At 42.0% G+C, this 20,299-nt stretch overlaps 1 protein-coding gene across 2 annotated transcripts; it reads right to left on the bottom strand.

The window, feature by feature from the left end:
- Window positions 1-244: 244 nt before the first annotated feature.
- pcsk7 (proprotein convertase subtilisin/kexin type 7) lies at window positions 245-18,395 on the bottom strand. 2 transcript variants are annotated; one of them, XM_034233187.1, is made up of 17 exons: window positions 18,273-18,395; window positions 16,778-17,085; window positions 16,288-16,524; window positions 15,546-15,680; window positions 14,990-15,155; window positions 14,796-14,886; window positions 14,483-14,537; window positions 14,193-14,331; window positions 13,991-14,094; window positions 8,244-8,411; window positions 7,743-7,847; window positions 7,273-7,375; window positions 4,766-4,922; window positions 3,451-3,545; window positions 3,231-3,336; window positions 2,687-2,804; window positions 245-1,976 (listed from the first exon to the last, which is right to left on the bottom strand). In XM_034233187.1, the coding sequence occupies exons 2-17, from the start codon at window positions 17,024-17,026 to the stop codon at window positions 1,689-1,691; spliced, it is 2,316 nt and encodes a 771-aa protein (XP_034089078.1). In that variant the 5' UTR covers window positions 17,027-17,085; window positions 18,273-18,395; the 3' UTR covers window positions 245-1,688. The 2 variants fall into 2 exon arrangements, with proteins under 2 accessions (XP_034089078.1, XP_034089079.1); XM_034233188.1 differs by having other exon boundaries at window positions 7,273-7,339.
- Window positions 18,396-20,299: the final 1,904 nt, after the last annotated feature.

Raw genomic sequence — 20,299 nt, 5'->3', positions numbered from 1 at the left:
TTTCACAGTTCCAAAAAGGTCATACAGCCTTAATGTAATTTAGTTTTAACTTGTTTTAGATTTAGGGCATGCTTGCAGTGTGGTTTTAGGAATTGCAATTTGTAAATGTTACATTATATGTATTTTAGACTAGTATTGTTAAACACAAAATCGAAAACAACCATATTATATCATAATCAGTATCACTGATTCTAAAAAGTGTGTTACTACGTCTTTCCCTGTGTTCAAAACATTAATCTCAGAAGATTTTCCATCAAGTATTTTATTATCATTCAGATCACCTGTGACTTGCACAGCAAAACACAGCTTCCAGTTTCCCTCCAAACACTCCTTACATTATAAAATTAGAACTCTTTAATACATTCTTACAAAACAATGTGTATAAATCATTAAACACACTTGATATATATCTGTACAGCAGGCACACATTGTGTATATATTACACTTCATAAAAAAATACCTATACAAATCCCACACTTGAAAATCCCACTTCAAGTTTTTATCAGTAGTTGGTTATAACCTGCAGATAATAACCCAAGACTTTAAAATAAAATACATCAAATAACACCTCAGAATTAAAAAAAAAAAAAAAATTCCTCAGCAATCTCATGGAGCCTCACATTTGAGGAAACTTTTTCCAGGGAAGACCATAACAAACACACCCGCTCATGTCACAGAACACACACACACCCGCTCATGTCACAACATACACACAGTACAAACACACTCAGGGGCAGCACACACTCACACACATATCGATATTTGTACATTCCTATAGCGCACATCAAAAAAAATTAAACAAACCATCTTTCTCTTGGTTTGATTACCCCCACTAGAAGTAAATCCCACCCGTCTAAGCTCAGTTCTTCCATGGGAACACATGTACACAGACCATTCTGTATTTACCCTTTCACGCATGCAAACATGCAATTGTACTGACACGTTAAAGGAACACTTCAACCTTATAATACTATATCAATGACTCACCCTGTGTTACCTTGAGTTCTGATAGAGAGAAAGGTCTTGATGAAAATATAAAAGGGGCGGCATTTAAGACATTTCCAACTTGCACAATGAGTAATGTGCCTGTGCAAGGGGAAGACTGTTAAGCAGAGGGTTTCAACAGGTTTCAAAAAGTGGCTGTGTTTGAGAAGTAGTGAGCTATACTGGTTAAATACGTGTGTAAACAGATGTTCTGATACAGTTTTGCGATTTTAATAAAACGCGGCCCTGATTTACTTAAATCATCAAGACCTTTTTCAGTTTTTTCGTTTAACTTGGAAGTAAATGGTCCCTTTAAACCATATAAGGTCCCACTCCAGTTCATGCCTGACCCAAACCTAATCCTGATGGGAAATGTAACCCCAGGACCGGCTTAATATCCCCACTTTAAAAAGGATTGTCCTTATTTCATTTTTATGTTTAGAGGACATTAGTTATTATGACAGGTGCACGAGAACACCCACTGCCCAACACATACTCACATTGCCACAAAGTAAGATTTTCATAAAAGGCCACGTGTTTGGAGAATACAGACAAAAGGTCCACTTCTCAGTCAACTCCATCTGCAGCACAGCACCACAGATACAGTTGACTAGAGGCTGAATATGTTTGGAGAAGATAGTGAGAGCCTGAGACGTCCAATGAGCAAAGAGAGACGGGATATAGCCCCATTGTTTGGCTCAATGCTATGTTGCCGGCCAGTCTCCATTTAAAAGCGGCACTTGGGTCTCGGATGCAAACACTGCATGCAACTCCACCCCGGAGTCCTGCTCCTCTTCCACCTTAACTTCCTCCTCCTCTGGCAATGCCTCCTCCACTCCTCCTCTCCCCCGGCGCCCCCCCCTGGCCCGGTGGCCCTGGCCCCGTCTCTTGCGCAGGCAGAGGAGGCCCCTGAGGTCCATGTGGGCCAGCGTGACCTCCAGTGTGTAGTAGAGCGACCAGAAGAGAGCAAAGCAGCCCAGCAACAGCAGGAACTGGAAAATAAAACAAACAGAGAGACGGAGCGAGAACGTAAATCACTGAAGGATGCATGTGTGGATGATGTGGTTAAAGATAAAAAGAAAGAACAGTTACAAAAGAGGAAACTAGAAAGTCAAATGGATGAGCGAATGTGACCTAAGTATTCCTTTCTGGTGTGGTTTAGCTGGGATCTATTACTGAAGGTCTATGGGATTGATTTTCATCTTTGCTATAAGGTTGGCAAAACACTTTAATACTTCTTTGCATGGGTTGACCTAATTCACTTTTACTCTCACAACGTCAAATTTCACATCCAAATCCTAAATGAAGGTGAGCATTATTTGTTTGTTTTTTTAACACAAAGTAACTGGCAGGGAGAACTTCTTGCCAGCCAGCGTCTATCCCCCAATTTCAGATGTATAAGGTTTCAAATGAGAGGTTATGGTTATATAGCATACACATCTGAGGTCTAGATCTGCCATTAAATAAAAGGCGTCTGTTCCTTTGAAATAATATCCACAAAAAAGGAAAAATAAATAATGTTGGGCTAGCAATTCCATATTATCCTGAAATTGAACTTTAATGTAATGAGGCGTGTTCCTGACATGTCTGACATAGTGAGTCAGTATGAACATTTTTTAATTTCCCAGTATCAGAACTATTGGTTTTATTCTGTGAGGACATTCATATTAAAGAGAAAGATGGTTAAAAGTGAACGGTTTACCTTGAGGCTGTTGGAGGTGAAGGGGCTGATGATTTCTGGAGGGATGTCCAGGCCTGGAGGGCAGGGCAGAGAGAAGCTGCTGTCCAGAAACTTTCCACTCATAGCCTCTTCCACCAGCCTGTCAATCAATGAACAGCCAATCAACAAGCAGATCATTTATTTTAAATTGTATTTATTTAACAGGGACAGTTAATTAACATTGAGTGTGCCAGAGTTAGCCAAGAAGATATTTTTCATCTGTAGTCCCTGGACATATTTTATAAGTCAACCTAAAACACATTTCATTTTAAACAAGTAAATACAATCAAATTAAAAACATGCAACATACATTACTGGAATACTTTTTAAAAATTTTTTTTTAAAAAGACAGAATTTTACACATTTTAAAATCATCTTTCTGAATTTTGCCAATTAAAATTCTCTGAATCAAATCAGTAGCTACAACGATTTCAAATGGGAATAAAAAACAAAACACAAATCCAGGGCAAACAGGCGTTCAACAAAACTGAAGATGTCCATACACTGTATGGCAGCGTGTTCTTACCTCTGCCTCTCCTTGACCTCGCTGAAAGTCATAGAGGAACCATACAGAGTCAACTGCCACCGCTTCAAGAACCCCACAGAGGCACACTTCTCAACGGATGGCTCCTCTACAGAAGCAGAGAGAAGGGTCAGTAGGGAGGGGGGGGGGGACGTGTACATGAGGTCACAATGAAACAAAATGACAGAAATGGGGACATGTCAGTTGTGTGACTGTGTCTTACTGTGGTCAGATATCTTGATGATGTACTGGCCTTCAGCCTCCTCTCCCCAGCAGCGCACAGTAGAGAAGGTCCAGTCCTGGTAGCCTGAAGAGTCGCTGTGTGCAAAAACACAAATATACAACTTTATTAGATTATAGTTTAAAGCAGAGGTGGGAGTAAGTCCTACATGTGCAAGTCATGTGCAAGTCTCAAGTTTTGACCTACAAGTATCAAGCAAGTCCTAAGTCACTGTGATGAGAGTCAAGCAAGTCAAGTCAAGTCATTGCTCAGGTCAAGCAAGTCAAGTCATACAAAATTCTGATGAATAAGCCCAGTTTCCACATTTAAAATCAGTTAAAAGACAGTGGTTATGAAAATGGATTCAACCCACACTGTGATCTTCATTACATACACAGTTAATCATTTGAAATCTAATTTAGACCGATGACAATCATATTAGATTCATATTAACCCTAGAACTGCAGACAATATAGCTAGGACTCAAAAAGTCTGTTCAAAAAGGCAGAATTCTAGGTTAGAAAATCATATATGGCATTTGCAATTACATATATTTAATTTAAATGTATGTTAACACTAGAACCGCCAACTACTGGTTAAACCTCTGGTTTAAAGGGATAGTTCGGATTTTTGTGGGGTTATACGAGGTAGGTATATTTCCACCTCTACACCTGAGCCGTCAGACACCCTTTTCCAGTGATGAACTGAAGGCTATGCTCGCGATGAAGCCGTCACACTCATTTAAAAAAGTAAACCCCAGTAATTTTACTTTACATGAGACTGAGTATCTGGCCTACCTCTGCCTCAATGGGTTTTGTTTATGTTGCTGTGGGACTTTAGGTGTTTTAAAAGGTTAGTTTGTATTCACTAAAGATCCACAATAACACAAACAAACGAGCAAAAAGAGACAGCGATAAATCCAGCTACATCTTTGTTGTGCAATGTATAATACATTGTAATACACTGACTATGGATGAGAACCTCATACAAACTTCCTTGTAACGATCCAGTCTATCCTTTTAACATCTTACGTACAGTTATGTGGGATTATTGCTGATTTCCCTTTGTGTCTACAAGACCTAAATCTCATCCTCCTATTAAAAGGTCACCTATCATGCTATTTTTAGGCAATAGCATAGGTCTCAGATATATAAAAAACATGTCTATGAAGTGTTTTGCTCAAAATACATCATTTAAAAGACATCAAAAAGTGCATTTTGCATGATAGGTCCCCTTTAAAATAAGACAAAGATTTATCTTAGCTTTTGAACAAGTGACGTTTACTGTTCTCAAATGATATCAATGTGTGGGTTTGTACCTGTCGATGGCGCGGCGTGCCCCGATGACTGACGTCATATTGCTGGGGCAGACCAACACGATTTCCACGTTGCCACGGCAAGGGTTGGTTAACGTCACGGTAACGGCCACGTGTTCCAGTGTCTTCATTCCAGAGTGTTTCAGGTCAGCAGCAGAGACTGAGAGGGAGGGAGTACATTTTACTCTTCAATATTATTTGAACATAATACAAAAAATCTTTAGAAACATTATTATGCAATCTCCCTGTTTTTAAGAGTTTTTTAGAGAACATTTTAATGGCACACAGATTGCAATGTATTCTGTTTTCCAATTATCCAAGATAAGAATCAGAAAATGGATGGATGGATGGATTAACTGATATTAGAGGATGATCTCCTCAAAATACATCAGTTTGAGCATTGTTGCATTCTGGGTAAAAAAGTGGCAAATTGGCATCAGACTCTTGATGTTTATTCTTTACATTCTGTCCTTAAAAATATCTGTCAGTGGTCCTCACCACCCCCCGCCCTGCCCCTGTAAGTGTCTGGTATTTCCCGTGCTCTGACTGCTAATGAGCCGTGTTGCTCTCTGACCATGTAGGGCTGCACACGTCCTCTGGCGGGGGGGGGGCGCAGGGGGTGAGCAGTGTAAACAGCAGAGGTGTGGAATGACAGACAGAAAGTCAGGGGACAGATGTAGAGAAAGAGGGAGGGGAGGGACGGTCAGGAGATGGAGACCAGTGGAGGAGAGGCACTGAGAGGGCGAGTACAGTGGATGGAAAATGAGTAAAGTGGAGGGGCAAACAAAGAAAAAAAGAGGGCAGGGATTGAGCAAATATTTGTTCTTCTGCTGCTGCTAATGATTTGAAGTTAGAGTTGGATAAAAGGCATGGCATGTTGAAGCCTGGGGGTCTCATAGCCAACTAGATGTTCACTGCTTGAATTAACAAGGCAATTACTTTAATGGACTGCATTTATATTATCCTTTTCTAGTCTTTGCAACCACTGCAGTATTCACATTCCCTTTCACATTCATAGAGAGGAAGAGGCTGCCAAACAAGAAGCCCCCTGCTCATCAGGATCAATAGAAATACACACTCACAAATCATTTGCCATGCCATTTGTGATTCAGTACCTTTCCCAAGGGAACTTTGCCATGTTGAATGCAGCGGCTTGGAATGAATGCTTCATGAGCAATAGCAGCCCCTATTATTAATATTTGTTATGAAGGACAGGCCGCTTTAATAAAATCTATAAGTGACTATAAGCTCTGAGCATACTGTCTTGACAAGAAAAGAGAAATGTAGTGCTCCCTGAGGTACACTGTGTCCTCTGTCATGTGTTTTTCTCATTTTCAGAACAAATTCCATCCCTTTTTTTTCTCTTTGATTGATAATAAACTCAATATTTGCTGTCAAGATTATCTATGAGCGCACAGTTCAACTGCTGAATGATTTTATACATCAGCTAAAGGCAATCCAATCCAATACTGTGGATTCGACTGGTTTTATGATTAGGATAAAGCCAGTCGCTACGGGCAAAGTGCACACAAACACACACATTTGTAGCGACTGTGTTCACATGGAAGTCCAGCAGTTTGAAAGGCTTCAGAGGCACTACAACAACAAACACTGCTGAGTGCAGCATGACAGGCAGACTGAACTCTGGCAAATAGTCTGCCAGAGATTTGGCCAAGACTGATTGAATAAGAGATCGAATGGAAAAATGTTTATTATAGTAGTTTGATTTGATGACATTTATTTTTTAAATTAAGCCCAGACACATTTTTTAAGTCCGTTCTGCAACTGTCAGCAACTCTAATTTGACACACACACACACACACACACACCACACACACACACCACACACACACCACACACACACACACACACACACACCCACACACACACACACACACACACACCACACACCCACACACACACACACACACACACACACACACACACACACACACACACACACACACACACACACACCACACACACACACACACACACACACACACACACACACACACAACACACACACACACACACCTCTGGCTGTGCTCCTTACCACAACGAGGCCATAAAAGAGGGAAGATACAGATCGAGTGAGGAGGGGAAAACGGAGGAGGTAGAGGAAAAGGCTTTTGCTAGAATGAGGTCACCATGTGTGAAAAAGTGTGTGAGGAAGTTAGAGACACAACACATACACAGACAGTGGAATATAACAGAATCAGAGCAAGAGAAGAGCAAAAAGGAACTGAGGAGAGTTGTCAAATACAGTGACAGATGAGGAAAATGTTGTTTTTTTTTAAGGAAGAATCTGGAAAAAACGTCATCTAGTATTTCAATGTTGACACAGAAACTAACAAACAAGAGAACATTGCCTTATAAGGAGATGCAGACTGAGTGAGGAGCAGGCAGGGAGGGAGGGAGGGAGTCAGCTGTGGTGCAGTGTGTAAACTCAACAGGCAGCTGTCCAATACCAGGCGGGGGAGAGAGGGAGAGAGGGAGAGGTGGGTTACCTTTCCAGGTGAGGATCATCTCGCCGGGATAAGCTGGGATGCGCTGCTCTTCTTTTATTACTGAGCTCTGATAGGACACAAGAAACGGCACTGACTCCCATACCTGAGTCAGAGTGTGGAAGGAATTTTAACATCATGATAAACAGGAATGCAATGCAGGCACTCCAAAATATAAGAGCAAGTAACAACAAGGAAGGAGATATTGAAGAGCCTTTATTGTAGAGGCTAAGATCCAAGATACAAATAAGGGAAAACAAGGAAGCCTATACACAGAGAAAACTAAATAAATATACTTTGTGAAGTCTATGTCTTCATAAAGCCCATGGTACTTAAACGATAAACCGATAAGAACGTTCCCCTTTCCTTTGATCCAGTATCTTGGAAGCTTTTTTCTAGGAGCACCAGACACATTATTAATCCATGGCTGAGTAACCAATCTAAAATAGCTAGTGATTTGTGTCCTTATATACCTTAGCAGCGTTGACGAGTCTCCACGCATTGAGCACACCGAATCCGTGCTGGTGGCTGTGGTTGAAACCAGCTCCGTTCGTCCTCCAGTCTGCACTGTTGTCACACTGTAAGAACAGATAGAGATATAGAGAACACACATCACACACTAAACAACTAAACTAACGTTTGTGGGAAAAACAATCAGTCAATAAATGGATTGGCCTGAAAAAAAAGTAATTCAATCAATCAATCTGAAGAAGTAATCTATCGTTTGAAAAAAGTGATCATCACATCTTTTACAGGAAATTCAATGACTCAGGAAAAACATAAACCAAGATAAATACTCATTTTATTATTTTTAAATTGAGGTCACATTAAAGATGGCCTGCAGTTTTTGACCAATAGTAGCACTAAGCAGCATATTTGGGTCCCAGTTACATTGAGCAAAAAACAATCTGCATTGTCGTGCTGGGTCTTTATACAGTAACATCTTATGCAGTGACACACTTCCTGAGTGTTACCATGGTGGCGGTGTAGGTGATGATGTGCTGCACGTCCCTCCAGCTGAGACAGGGACGGACCTGCAGCATGAGGGCCACCATTCCTGCCGCCAGGGGGGCTGCAGCAGACGTGCCAGTGTGGCCCTCCGTACAGCCGGTCCCCTGCAGCATGGACCAGTCTGACGTCACCTGTGGAAAGACGGATGGGCTGAGTACGACCATGGAACGTTATGCAGAGAACAAACACATCACAAGGGTGGCAACAGCTCTGGCAGGAGTCTACACAAACTGCCAGTATACATTAACCGCTGATTGAATGCAAACCTTTCGAAAAAGTACATCCAACACAAGCTTTGCTAAGGCACAAAGGTTCTCAACCTAAACTAACAACTTGAGGATAACTCTTCATCAGACGCCAGGGCCATAAAGAGCCCTCCTGACAAAACGGTATATTTACTGCAGGAGGCCAGAGGTCAACACTGTCTGTGTACAGTTCATGGAAAACATGTATGAGAGGGGTTTAAAGCCCTAGGGAGGTCCAGCCTTTAAAGACATGAAAGGATGTAAAGGGAAAGAAACACATTGATGTAAAAATTCAAATGAAGAATAGTACAGGGACTGATAAGGTTTTTTCAAATGGCAAATGCTGAAAAAGGTGGCTGATATATATAATGCCTTTTTTACCATCAGATAAGTAACAAGCATTGAATAAATACTAACAATTGAGAAATAACATTGCTGATCAACTTAAATGATCATTTATTCATTAAAAACTGTTTGTCTGCATTTTTTAAATAATATAATAACTAAATATATGTCTACACTGGGTAATTAAGTTTCAGTGCACTAAAGACAGTTTCTGAGAGACAACTTCATTCTTTAGACCATTGATCTTAAAATGGCATTAAACACCCCGGTGTATTGGGTCTTATATAGATATATATATCTATATAAGACTAATACAAACGAGTTACATAGTGGTTGAACTGAACAAAGGTAGGAAAGGAAGGATTAATGGAAGAGATTACAGGTTTGACTCAATGTGTGTGGCATCTAGTAGACAGTAATATCCACCAATATGCAAGGTGTACATGATCATAGACACCTCATATGTCTTCCATGTACACTGCCCTCTATGTACACAACACTCTGGTACACACATTAGGACCGCAGCGATGTGAGGTTGAAGAATTCTCAGCCTTCTGCCCTTTCCCAACAGCTGTTCCAGTCATGCAGAAGGTGGAGCTAAGGAGCTATCTATATGATGACTATATAAGCCTCTGGAGGCTAGACATTGTTTTCTTGATTCCCAAATGTCCCCTTATATTGAATTAGTGAATCCATTACTCTTGAAACAAGATTGTAATCCCTATGAGGCTTTAACTTGATTTACAGGATGTTAAAAAAAAAAAAAAATCTCTCTCTGTTAATGTATTATATGTTACCCCTTGTTTTTCTTTCTTAGGGCTAGCATAATCAAGGATGATTGCTGGATTAGTCTCTAGAATGGGTTCTTAAGATTAATACACTAGTGCAGGGGTGGCCAACCCGCGGCTCTCGAGCCGCATGCGGCTCTTTGCCTAGTTTCATGCGGCTCTTCAGTTCATATCGAATTGTATATGTGTGAGTTTGGGGGAGAGACACTGACTCCTGACTAGTGTTGCACGGTGTACCGATACTTGAAAGGTATACCGCGATACCCTGTCGTTAAAATCTCAAGCACGTTCTAAGTCCCTCCCTCTCAAGCACGCTCTAAATCCCTCCCCTCTCTCGTGCACGCGCTAGCTGCCAGAGCATGTGAGAAAACGAGAAGCATGGCTGCAAGTGGGAGTGCAACTGCCGCTGCGCCTCGGCTTGTTGACAACAAATATGCCAGAAGCTACATTTGGAAGTATTTTAGCTATATCTCTGACAGTGAGGGCAAGCCTACGGACACCACGAGGCCTGTCTGTAAGAAATGTATTAATTGTATTTAATACGAATTATTGTCATTTATTGTATTTACTGTTCTCATTGTTTAAAAGTTTGTGTTATGGTTATGATTCTGGTGTGACATAAAGCACAATAATTACATTTTAAGACTGTTTCCCGTTTTTTAAGAAAAATAATCGGAATCGCAATTCTTGACTTGGTATCGAAACCAAAATGTTGGTATCGTGACAACACTGACAGTTACACCTGATATTTAGTAGGTCTGTTAAGTATTGAATGCCCATCATTCTGACGTAATTTGGCCGGTCAAAGTTGTTTGGGCTCGGATAAAATCGCTCCGTTACTTTGGTCCCGTGTTACTTTCGTCCCGGCTCTCCCTACGTGTGTATGTGTGGTGTCAGGTGTCAGTATGAGAGGATGACAGCGCGTCTCATTTTGATGTGGCCCAACAGCCAATCACAATAATACCTGCAATGCAGTGAACCAATCACCTTTGAGGGGGGGAAACCTATTGTTGATTAAACACTATTCAGTGTTTCCCCTACCATTGTCTTGGAGGGGCACTGCGAGCCGCCAACGGAGCCCCGCGCCCCCCCTGAAATTCAAGGTGTTATATATATACTTTTTAAAATATATATAGCATCAAATTGCAAATAATCTATAACTACTGTCACTTTTCACATTGAACATGTGCTCTTTTATTAAATAAACTAAACGCTTTCATTTTAATTTGTGGGTTTAGTGTTTTTGACCCTAAGAAACACTGATGCATTAATCAATAACAATAATACACAGCTCCTCTCTCTGCTCCAGAGGATTTTAAAAATATATCCCAATGCCACAAAAATGAATCAGTGACGTGGTTGAAATCTTGTCTCCAGAAAACAAAAAACTGAAACAAGCGGTATCAGTGACTGTGTGTTTGATGTGGCTCCTTGCAGTAACATAGAAAACATGTGGCTCTTAACCTCTGACTGGTTGGCCACCCCTGCACTAGTGGGTAGAGTGTGGTAAGCACTTGGCGGTCATTGATTGATCAGATTTCTCGTGAGAGAGCCCATCCTGGCTAAGCTCTTCTCTTCCAGGCAATGACAACCCAGGGCAAAACTGTGTTGCGATGGTAACACTCACAAACAACAGAAAATAAAATCAGTGGCTTCGACCGGCCTTTACTCCAGCCATCCTCCCTCGTCATCGCTTCAGATAAAAATAGCTTCTTGTCTTCCCGATGTGGTGCTGCTTATGACTTTTTAAACATTTGTCACAATCAATAAAATTAAGGTTTTCAGACCACACTGAAATGGGTACATATATTTTACATGTCATGTTGCGGACTTCATGGAAAAAATACAACCAATTATTCCATTGTTAAAATAGGAACAATTATAATAGACTTTGATGAAGTTACTTGTCATAACAGTCATAAAAACCACCATCAGAACCGCTGGGTTGAGGTTTTTTACAAAGGTAAATTATAAACAAAATGTAGTTTTAAGTCATTAGCTTTGTTACAAATGTCCGAGGGTTTTTGAACAAGAAGCTGGAAGTTGCCGTTTCACTGTGACTCTCTACATAAACTAATATGAGGAAATGAAACTCCTGTGACTGACAGCAGCACTTTACTGTGTACGTTCATTTATCTTCTCAGGTGTCACAGAAGCACATAGAGAAGTAACTATATGTTAGAGAAATAACTATATGTTAACTTTGGATTCAAATGTCATGAATAGAAACCATATTTAACATTTAAGGAAATGCTAAACTGAGATATTAGATCAACCAAACCTCTGTTTAAAGATATATTAACATGGTCACCAGATTTCGCATAAATGTATAGTATACTCTGTCCAATTTGGATAAAGTAAATGCATTTTATAGTTGTTAACCTTGTATAGTTGTTAAAGTTGAATTCGAACAGAAAGCACCCTTATTAACAGGGCTGCACATAAGTGGTGCGCATGCGCACCCCCCGCCAAAAAAGGAGCACCGGATCATTTGAAAAAATGAGAGAGAGAGAGAGAGAGAGAGAGAGCGAGAGAGAGAGAGAGAGAGAGAGAGAGAGAGAGAGAGAGAGAGAGAGCGAGAGCGAGAGCGAGAGCGAGAGCGAGAGCGAGAGCGAGAGCGAGAGCGAGAGCGAGAGCGAGAGCGAGAGCGAGAGCGAGAGCGAGAAAAGAGAGAAGAGAGAGATATTTGCGAGTTGCATAAGAACTGGTAAGATAGCAGGGTTTCCCACACATAGACTTTACTTGGGCGGGACTCCCAGGTATATTAACGGCCGCCAAAGTATAATTCGCGAGCCATTTAGGTTTAATTTTTTTAATCCGTCCGCGAGCATGACGGCAACTGCGATCCCTCGCTCTACCCCTCGCTATCGCGTGAAGGGTCTACTTTATGTTCTCCGCACAGTAACCCTGCTGCGAGGCACGGGCGAACAGTTCATGAGCGTGCTCACTAGCGCACCTCCCCCCCCCCCGTTCATAAAGTCAAGTACCCCTCAAAAGGTCAAAAAAGTTATGTGCACCCCTGCTTATTAACCTTGATTAGACCAACTCCAAAAATCACTTCATGACACCTGCTTCATTGATTTCCTGCATCCCTGTTGGTTCTTAAGCCAGACTATAGAGGCTACTCAATACTCAAATTTCCCCTCCTCGACTCCTCGGTCCTCGGTCCTCCGGTAGTGACCCGGAAATGAATTTCAGCGCGCCATTTTGAAGGACATCTCATTTCTCTAAATGCACACCGAGGACCGAGGATCGAGCGTCGAGGAGGCTCTCTGGAGGAGCTATAACCGAGGATACACTGATGGCTCCTCCACGGATGCATTTCCGGGAACGGTGGAGGCGTGACGCACGGCCGGACTTATCTCAGCCAATGACAGCTCTGCATGCATCCCCTGGATATTATTTTAGAAACTGCTTTCATCGCGTCGCGATGTTTCCAGAGAGAACAGCTGTGAGGTCCATTCAGAAAGCAGAGCAGTGTGTATAATATATATCACTCAGTATAACAGGCCTACTCTCTTTATTTGCTTTAGTTTAGTAGATATCTACAAACAAAGAGTCGATATTTTTCTAAGACCATTTAGTGCTTCACATAATAAAATACACAACGGCTTATGCTTTAGGAGCTGTAGGTGTGTGTGGTACAGTGTGTAGGTGTGTGTTGTACAGTGCGTAAATGCGGCGGACAGACGGGTCTCAGTTGGTTTGGTGTCCTCTGCTTACTTTTAATAGGCCTACTTGTAAATACAACTTTTGGCCCGTAATTTCAATTCCCCATTTCAGCGACCAGAGAGAGGGGGGGGGGGATATATCCAGTCTCTGATTGTGTTCCGTTATTATGAGAGTGCTCTCATACTTTAAATTGTATATATTTATATAAATATATTTGTGTGTGTGTGTCCGCATCTGGAGCCTGTTATTGTCTCATTATACCGCACTCTCAATGAATTCAAAGTAAATATGCGGGGGAACTAGCGCTATGACAAAACACTCGACAGCTGATGCAGCTGTTGCCACGTAATAATGAACGGACGTCGCTTTAATATGACCGCTCAGAGGAGAGGAGTTCTCATTTCTTTAAACGTCTGCTGCTTCCCCCTCCTCGACTCCCCTCCTCGGTTCCCCTCCTCGGTCCTCCGCTCGCATCTCCTGTGGGCGGGACTAAGTCTCGAGGAGGGGAACCGAGGAGGGGAGTCGAGGAGGGGACATTTGAGTATTGAGAAGCCTCTTGTGTGTGTGTGTGTGTGTGTGTGTGTGTGTGTGTGTGTGTGTGTGTTGTGTGTGTGTGTGGTGTGTGTGTGTGTGTGTGTGTGTGTGTTGTGTGTGACCTACAATGCTCCTCAGCTTGTTTCCTCCCCCGCTGCTGAATGTGACAGCCAGCATGGATGCACACTCTTCAGCGTAGAAGGGCTTTTTTCCTTGCTCATCAACCGCACCTACAAAATACAAACACACACAAAATAATTATTGATGGCCCGATGCCCAAATATCCACATCCAAAACACTTACACACTTTAGCGCCTCTGCGTCTTACCGATAGTGATGGTGTAGATGGAGTTGGCGTAGCCGTCATAGTTGCAGTTGTCGTTGTATTGACCTCCGTTGCCACTAGCAACCACAAAGATGCTGCCGAAGCCTTGTCTGCCTGCAATCACCCCGTGCTGCAGCGCCGCCTGAGGATGAAAACAATGGCCATGCTGTGATGAGAAGAGGGAAGTTTGTACTTTGGAGTTTTTCTACATGGCTACTCTACTGCTGTAAACGATCTGTTGCAGTGCACTGCCTCCTGCAGGACAACATCCACACAATCGTCCTTTTTCTTACCTTGCCCAGGGGATGGGGTCCATCCACAGTGTGTCCATCATCATCTGGACCCCAACTAGAGGAGAATTGAGCCACAATCAGATTCCAAGCAAGATTTTCCTCATAACGTAATATGGCATAGTAAAACATAGCACTTAAATATAACAGACCTCAAATTAAGAGCAAACAAAGGCTGTAAGAGCTTTGTTGAATAAGTGACAAATGAACATATGTGATATTTTTACTGATATTTTACTGTTACATTTTTACTGTTAGAAAAGCAACTTCCCTAATTAAATAAATACCAGGGATTAAAAAGAGAGGTGTTTGTTACCTGCAGCTGTAAATATCGTTGATCTGGTAGTGCTTGTTGAAGGCTATGGCCTCCAGGCTGTCTGTCAGTGGGCCGTCCAGGACTCTGATTCCTGAACAAAAACAACAAGGGAGACAACAACGTTTTAGCTTCCGTCACTTTCTTGGGTTATTTACATTAGGAAGTCCAAGTTTAATATTCCAAAAAGTCTTTACCTGCCACCTTGCTGCCGTAGGCCACCCCCACAGCACAGAAGCTGTTGTTGGGAACGGCTGCGATCTCTCCGGCACATCGCGTCCCGTGGTGGTTGTCGCTGTGGGGGTCTGGGTGAGGCATGGGGTCGGGGTCATCGGAGTTCAAGTCATAACTGCCCTCAGGACTCTAAGAGGGTAGAGAAATTGTTATTGGAAAATGAATGTCTGGTTTGCACATCAATGATAAGGTTGCAATTCAATTCAGACTTGGTGCAGTAGACACAGAGTTAGAAAAAAACGGCTACTACAATGAGAAACTCTCACAACACATTATTTATGTTAATCACTGAACTATAATAGGAAATATAATTGAATTTAGTTTAGATTAGATGTATTCTCTGTACTGCTCTGCTTTAAGTAACCATGAGGTAAAAAGGACACTTGCAGTCATGCTTCCAAACATCCAAATTGCTTCATATTCAGCCATGACAGCAAGACACACAGCTCACTTAGATTTAACATTAAATATTTACGGTCCATTGTTCATAGTGTGGAATAACCTTTTGTTTCCACTTACATAGTTGGACTGGATGTCCAGGTGGGTGTGCTCCACCCCGTCATCTACCACCACCACTGTGACTCCTTGGCCAGTGATGTTGCGCTCCCACACCCCTGTCACGTTGATATCCATGCCTTTACTTCTGAAATTGTGCTGCCAAAACGAATAAGGGAAGCAACAAGACGGCAAACAGTGAAGGAATGAATTCCAATAAGTACAGGTATTTCCTGTGTCTACTTTGCGGTGGTGCAAAGATAAGCATAAGCATCACAACAGAGTATTTTCATTTCCTTAAAATATTTCGGTTGTCTGATGGTTTTTTGTATGGTTGCCATCTTGACTATGACTCCCTGGAGAAGGAGATTCTGTACCTCAAAAGTACCTTTATGGTTGAAAAAGAAAAATGAATAAAATCACCCTGGGTAATGATTAGTAACGTGAACTCTCATGTGTATATTTCCACCTGACCTAGCCCTTTATACATACAGGATGCTGTGTGTTAAGAAATGTAATAGAAGGTGCAACAGGATGTACTGTGCCTGCACTCTTCACTTAGTACTTTGTATACTGATTGAGGAGTTACAAAAGAAACTTATTGCTCAAAAAGTTACAACTTAGTCAAATATTACATGCAGACATGAGACAAATGTATATCATCTAGTGTGACTTCACTTTCAGCGGACATCCTTTTCATTGTGTGTATAGATATATACCAGTTAGCTAGACTGTTACAAAGAACAATAATAGCCTAGATTCTTACCAGATGCCACTGTTTAGGGTAGTTGGGGTCGTTGAAGGCCATTGATCTCTTTGAGCGGCTCAGCACTCGCTCCTGAGAGTACCACAGGACATGAGGGTGGGCTGCCAGGATGTCCCCAGGCCGGACACTCCTGCTCCAAACACTAGCTACAGATCCAGGCTTTTCAGAACACAGCAGGTAGTGGCCTTTCAGCTGTCCAACCTGGCCCTGGTTCTTCAGCCCAGCCTGCTCTGCTACCTGGGATGCAGAGATGATAAATTAAACTAGGACAATATTTCTAAAAGCGGGCACCTTGTTGTTCCCTAACCAAACTTCAGTATTCCCTGCAGATAAATGGGTTTGTTGCATAAAATAGGATACAGATGGGGAGGATTCAGCATAAAGCAAAACCCCTGTTCTTAATCATCCCTGACTTTTGGGAGAATTCACAGAAACACTATATAGAAAATACTCAAATGTTGGCTGTAATTGTTTATGAGCTGTAGCGTACCCTGTTTGCTATCACATCCAGGTTCACAGAGCTCAGCTCACCGTCTTCTTCCTCATGATCTGGGTCAGAGTGGAGCCGGACGGCCCAGGACTGACCCAGGCCGCAGGAGGGTGAGGGCCAAGGAGAGGGGGGAGAGGAGGGGGGAGAGGAGGTAGATGGGGAAACAGAGGGCAGGAGAGTCAGAAGTAAGAGAGTGATGGAGGTAACAAAAAGAAGGACCAGGAATGTGGGATAATATGGTGTTGCCATGGCAACGGAGGGTGACACACAGGGCTGACCAGGCAAGCCCTCATCAGCTGAACAGCAACCTGGAAAGAAGACAAAGACAGACGAGGGTGAAGAAGGTCTCTTGTTAGTTTTGAGGCCAGATGGGAACGTGTGGCTGGTTGCTTATCATCTGTGTGCTGCATTCAGAGGCCACTTATTAAATTCGCAGCATCGCACTAACTGGACGCCAGTTCACAGAGCTGCGGCTGCACCACATTCCATTAACACTGTGGTTACATCAGTGTTCCTACGCATGCTACTGTGAAGAGGCTTTCACAGATGAATGCTAATCTATTAGCCTTGTTCATTTAGACAATTTCAATAATTAGAGGAAAATGCCTCTGCATTGAAGTGAAACATGTATACTTGTTTTGACATGAACAGGTGGCAAATGCAGGCATGGAGATGAAGTAAACTGCAGTTATAATCAGTGATCAGCCAAAAAAACGAAAAAAAACAACTATAATTGCGTCCAGATTAACCTGTTAGGGAGGTGCGGGTAATATGTCACTCCCAATAACACGACGGTTTATACATGGTCAATAATTATTTGTCCTCCAGACACCTGTTGTGTTACACTAACCCCATACGTTGTCAGTCAAATAATGGGGTGGGGTGGGGTGGGGAGGAGGGTGACTTGGGCCCCCATTAAAAATAATAATGAATTGTATAAGAAATAAAGACCCATCAGATCAAACGCCCAAGTTGTCTGATTGTCCTCGTGCAAAACACCGAACATCAGCCAGCTGCTCTGATCACATTATAAAGCATATATGTGCCTATCATGTACACGTAACGTTAAAGGGAAGTGTTAGCAACAGATTATTTTTAAAAGAGTGACAGTATATTATTTGAAATTCCGCCTCTTTTTGAGTTGCATGTGGATGTGGTGAACCACCTGCGGTCTGGTAAAGCTAGCTCTCAATTTTGCTGATTATTTAGTTTCTATTAAGCCATGTATGCTAATCGCACAGCTAGCTGGGTTAGTCATTTAAAAGACTGGGACTAGGATAGTAACATTACAGCTATGATACAAATAAATACATCAGTAGAACAACAGAATAAAAGTCAGAACTTGGACTGGTACTCCAGTTTCAACCGAGGCATTGTTGTTGCCATAGTAAATCAGCTAATGTCCCGAAGCTCACTCTTAATATAGCTGTTCTTTAGTGAAATAGCACAGGTCAAATCAGAATCAATCAATCACGATCATAAATCTTTATCCTACCTTTCCACTGAAACCGTCTTTCATCCGTTCCTCGTGAAATTCATGAGCAACATTAGGCTTATCACCTCATTTCCGCAATACACAAGTCATAACATCAACGTAGTACGTCATAGAGTTATTTCACAAACGTCGTGCGTGCCTCCTGATTGGTCCAAAATGATAGCGGGTACATAGGTAATCTACCCAGCGCCATATAGACTGAGGCCCATTCCCAAACCGCCCCCTACACCCTACCCCTCCGTTTGCGCGTTCACGCGGAGGGTCCGCCATATTGAGGGCTGTTCCAAAGCAACGAGTGGGATATCAAGCCCTCAAACAGCGAGTCTGCAGCGGTGCTGATTTGAGACCGGTCTCTACCTGACCGGAGTCACGCTGTGTGTGTCCGTCAGGAAACACGCTGTTTACAAGTAGTTCCAGCAAACATCCACTGATAAATTGCGATGTTAACAACCTCATGATAACCTCATATGTTTTTAACTTAGGATCATACCTGTGTTTAGTCTAGAAAAAGGTAAATGTGTGCATTTTATTATAAAGTTGTGTACATTTACAGACTGTTGCAAAAACTAAGAAGCTTATAAACATCAGGTTTAAAACTAAAAGAGCTTTGAAACACAATGAAAGATGTTTGGAGTTTTATTTGAGTTATTCATTTAAACTTTTTGTTTAAGAGATGCTGATTTGAAACCGTTGTTACATACAGTTACGGCATTTCCTGTTTCTGCCGGAGAGAGGGGAGGCCGTCCCAAAGCTTGCTGCTGTATTTACTCCCTCCATCTGACAGGAGGGAGCCTCGTTGAGCTGCGAGTGTGGCTACGGACGGAGTTCACTCCGTCACGGAGGGGTAGGGTCGAGGGAGTGGTTTGGGATTGGGCCTGAGACTATCTATATGGCGCTGAGTCTACCCATTCAAATGCAAACCACTCACATTAGGATGGATTGACACATGATTAACTGGCTACTGGCACTATGTCTGTAAGGTAAAAATAGACAGTCAAGAGTGTAAGAACTGCGAAAAAAAATGTGGAGCATATCATATTGCGATGTATGAAACAGAGAGTTGATAAGCTCAATGGAACCGAAGGCGAGGGGTTAAGAGCTACCAGAAATGAACTTTTCAATTATTTGGGTGAAACAGGGCTGATAAGAAGAGTTTTTAAATAGTTTAAACATGGTTGTAAAATGTGGCCTCTAGAGGACAGTAAGCTCACATCTCTCACCATCAACAAAAATACAATTGAAATGACACAAAACAAACAAGTCTGGCAATTGTCATCTTAATTGTTTGCATGCAACAAGATAATTGCTATGGAGACTTGTCAACATACATATTTTTTGTCATGCAAATCAATATGATGGAAAATTGATTCATAATACAAGCTGGGTCAACCTTTTGGTACAAATCTGTTCTTGCGTACAATTCTTTAAAAAAGTGGAGCATTCGGTAGCCTAAATAAACTCTTATGCTAATGGGATCTTTTATTAATCAGATTCAACTTTATTGTCATTACATACATAGTACAGGTAGGCCTACTAGTAACGAAACGGAGTTTGGCATCTGACCAGACGTGCAAAATAGCAGTGCAAGTGTCTACACCACATGTGTCAAACTCAAGGCCCGGGAGCCAAATCAGGCCCTTGGTGGATTTAATTTCGGCCCGCAGGATAATTTTTAATTACTATTAGATCTGGCCCGCCGGTATATTGCACGCACACCTTCACTCAATCCTGAGGATTTCCTCAGCTCAGAGCCTGACCCCAAACATTGATGAACTTGCACCCAAGATGCCAATATCTGGCTTGAACTCAGTGTGCTGCTCTGTGATGAGCAGCACACTGAGTTTAAATGTTTCCTTCGGCACGTTTTTTCTTGAGACAACAGGGCATGTTTGTTTTTTTCTTTGAGGGAAATTGTTTTTTTGAATCTGGTCTGTGGAAAAATATAATCATAAGAAATGACTCTGGAAAAACTGCAGATAGAGCCATAAGAAATGAATGCAACTGATTATTTAATGTTTAATGTTGCT

The sequence above is a fragment of the Gymnodraco acuticeps genome, unplaced genomic scaffold (assembly GCF_902827175.1).
Source record: "Gymnodraco acuticeps unplaced genomic scaffold, fGymAcu1.1, whole genome shotgun sequence".
NCBI classification, from domain to species: domain Eukaryota; kingdom Metazoa; phylum Chordata; class Actinopteri; order Perciformes; family Bathydraconidae; genus Gymnodraco; species Gymnodraco acuticeps.
The sequence above is the reverse complement of the archived record's forward strand: the minus strand, read 5'-3'. Positions and strand labels throughout refer to the sequence as shown.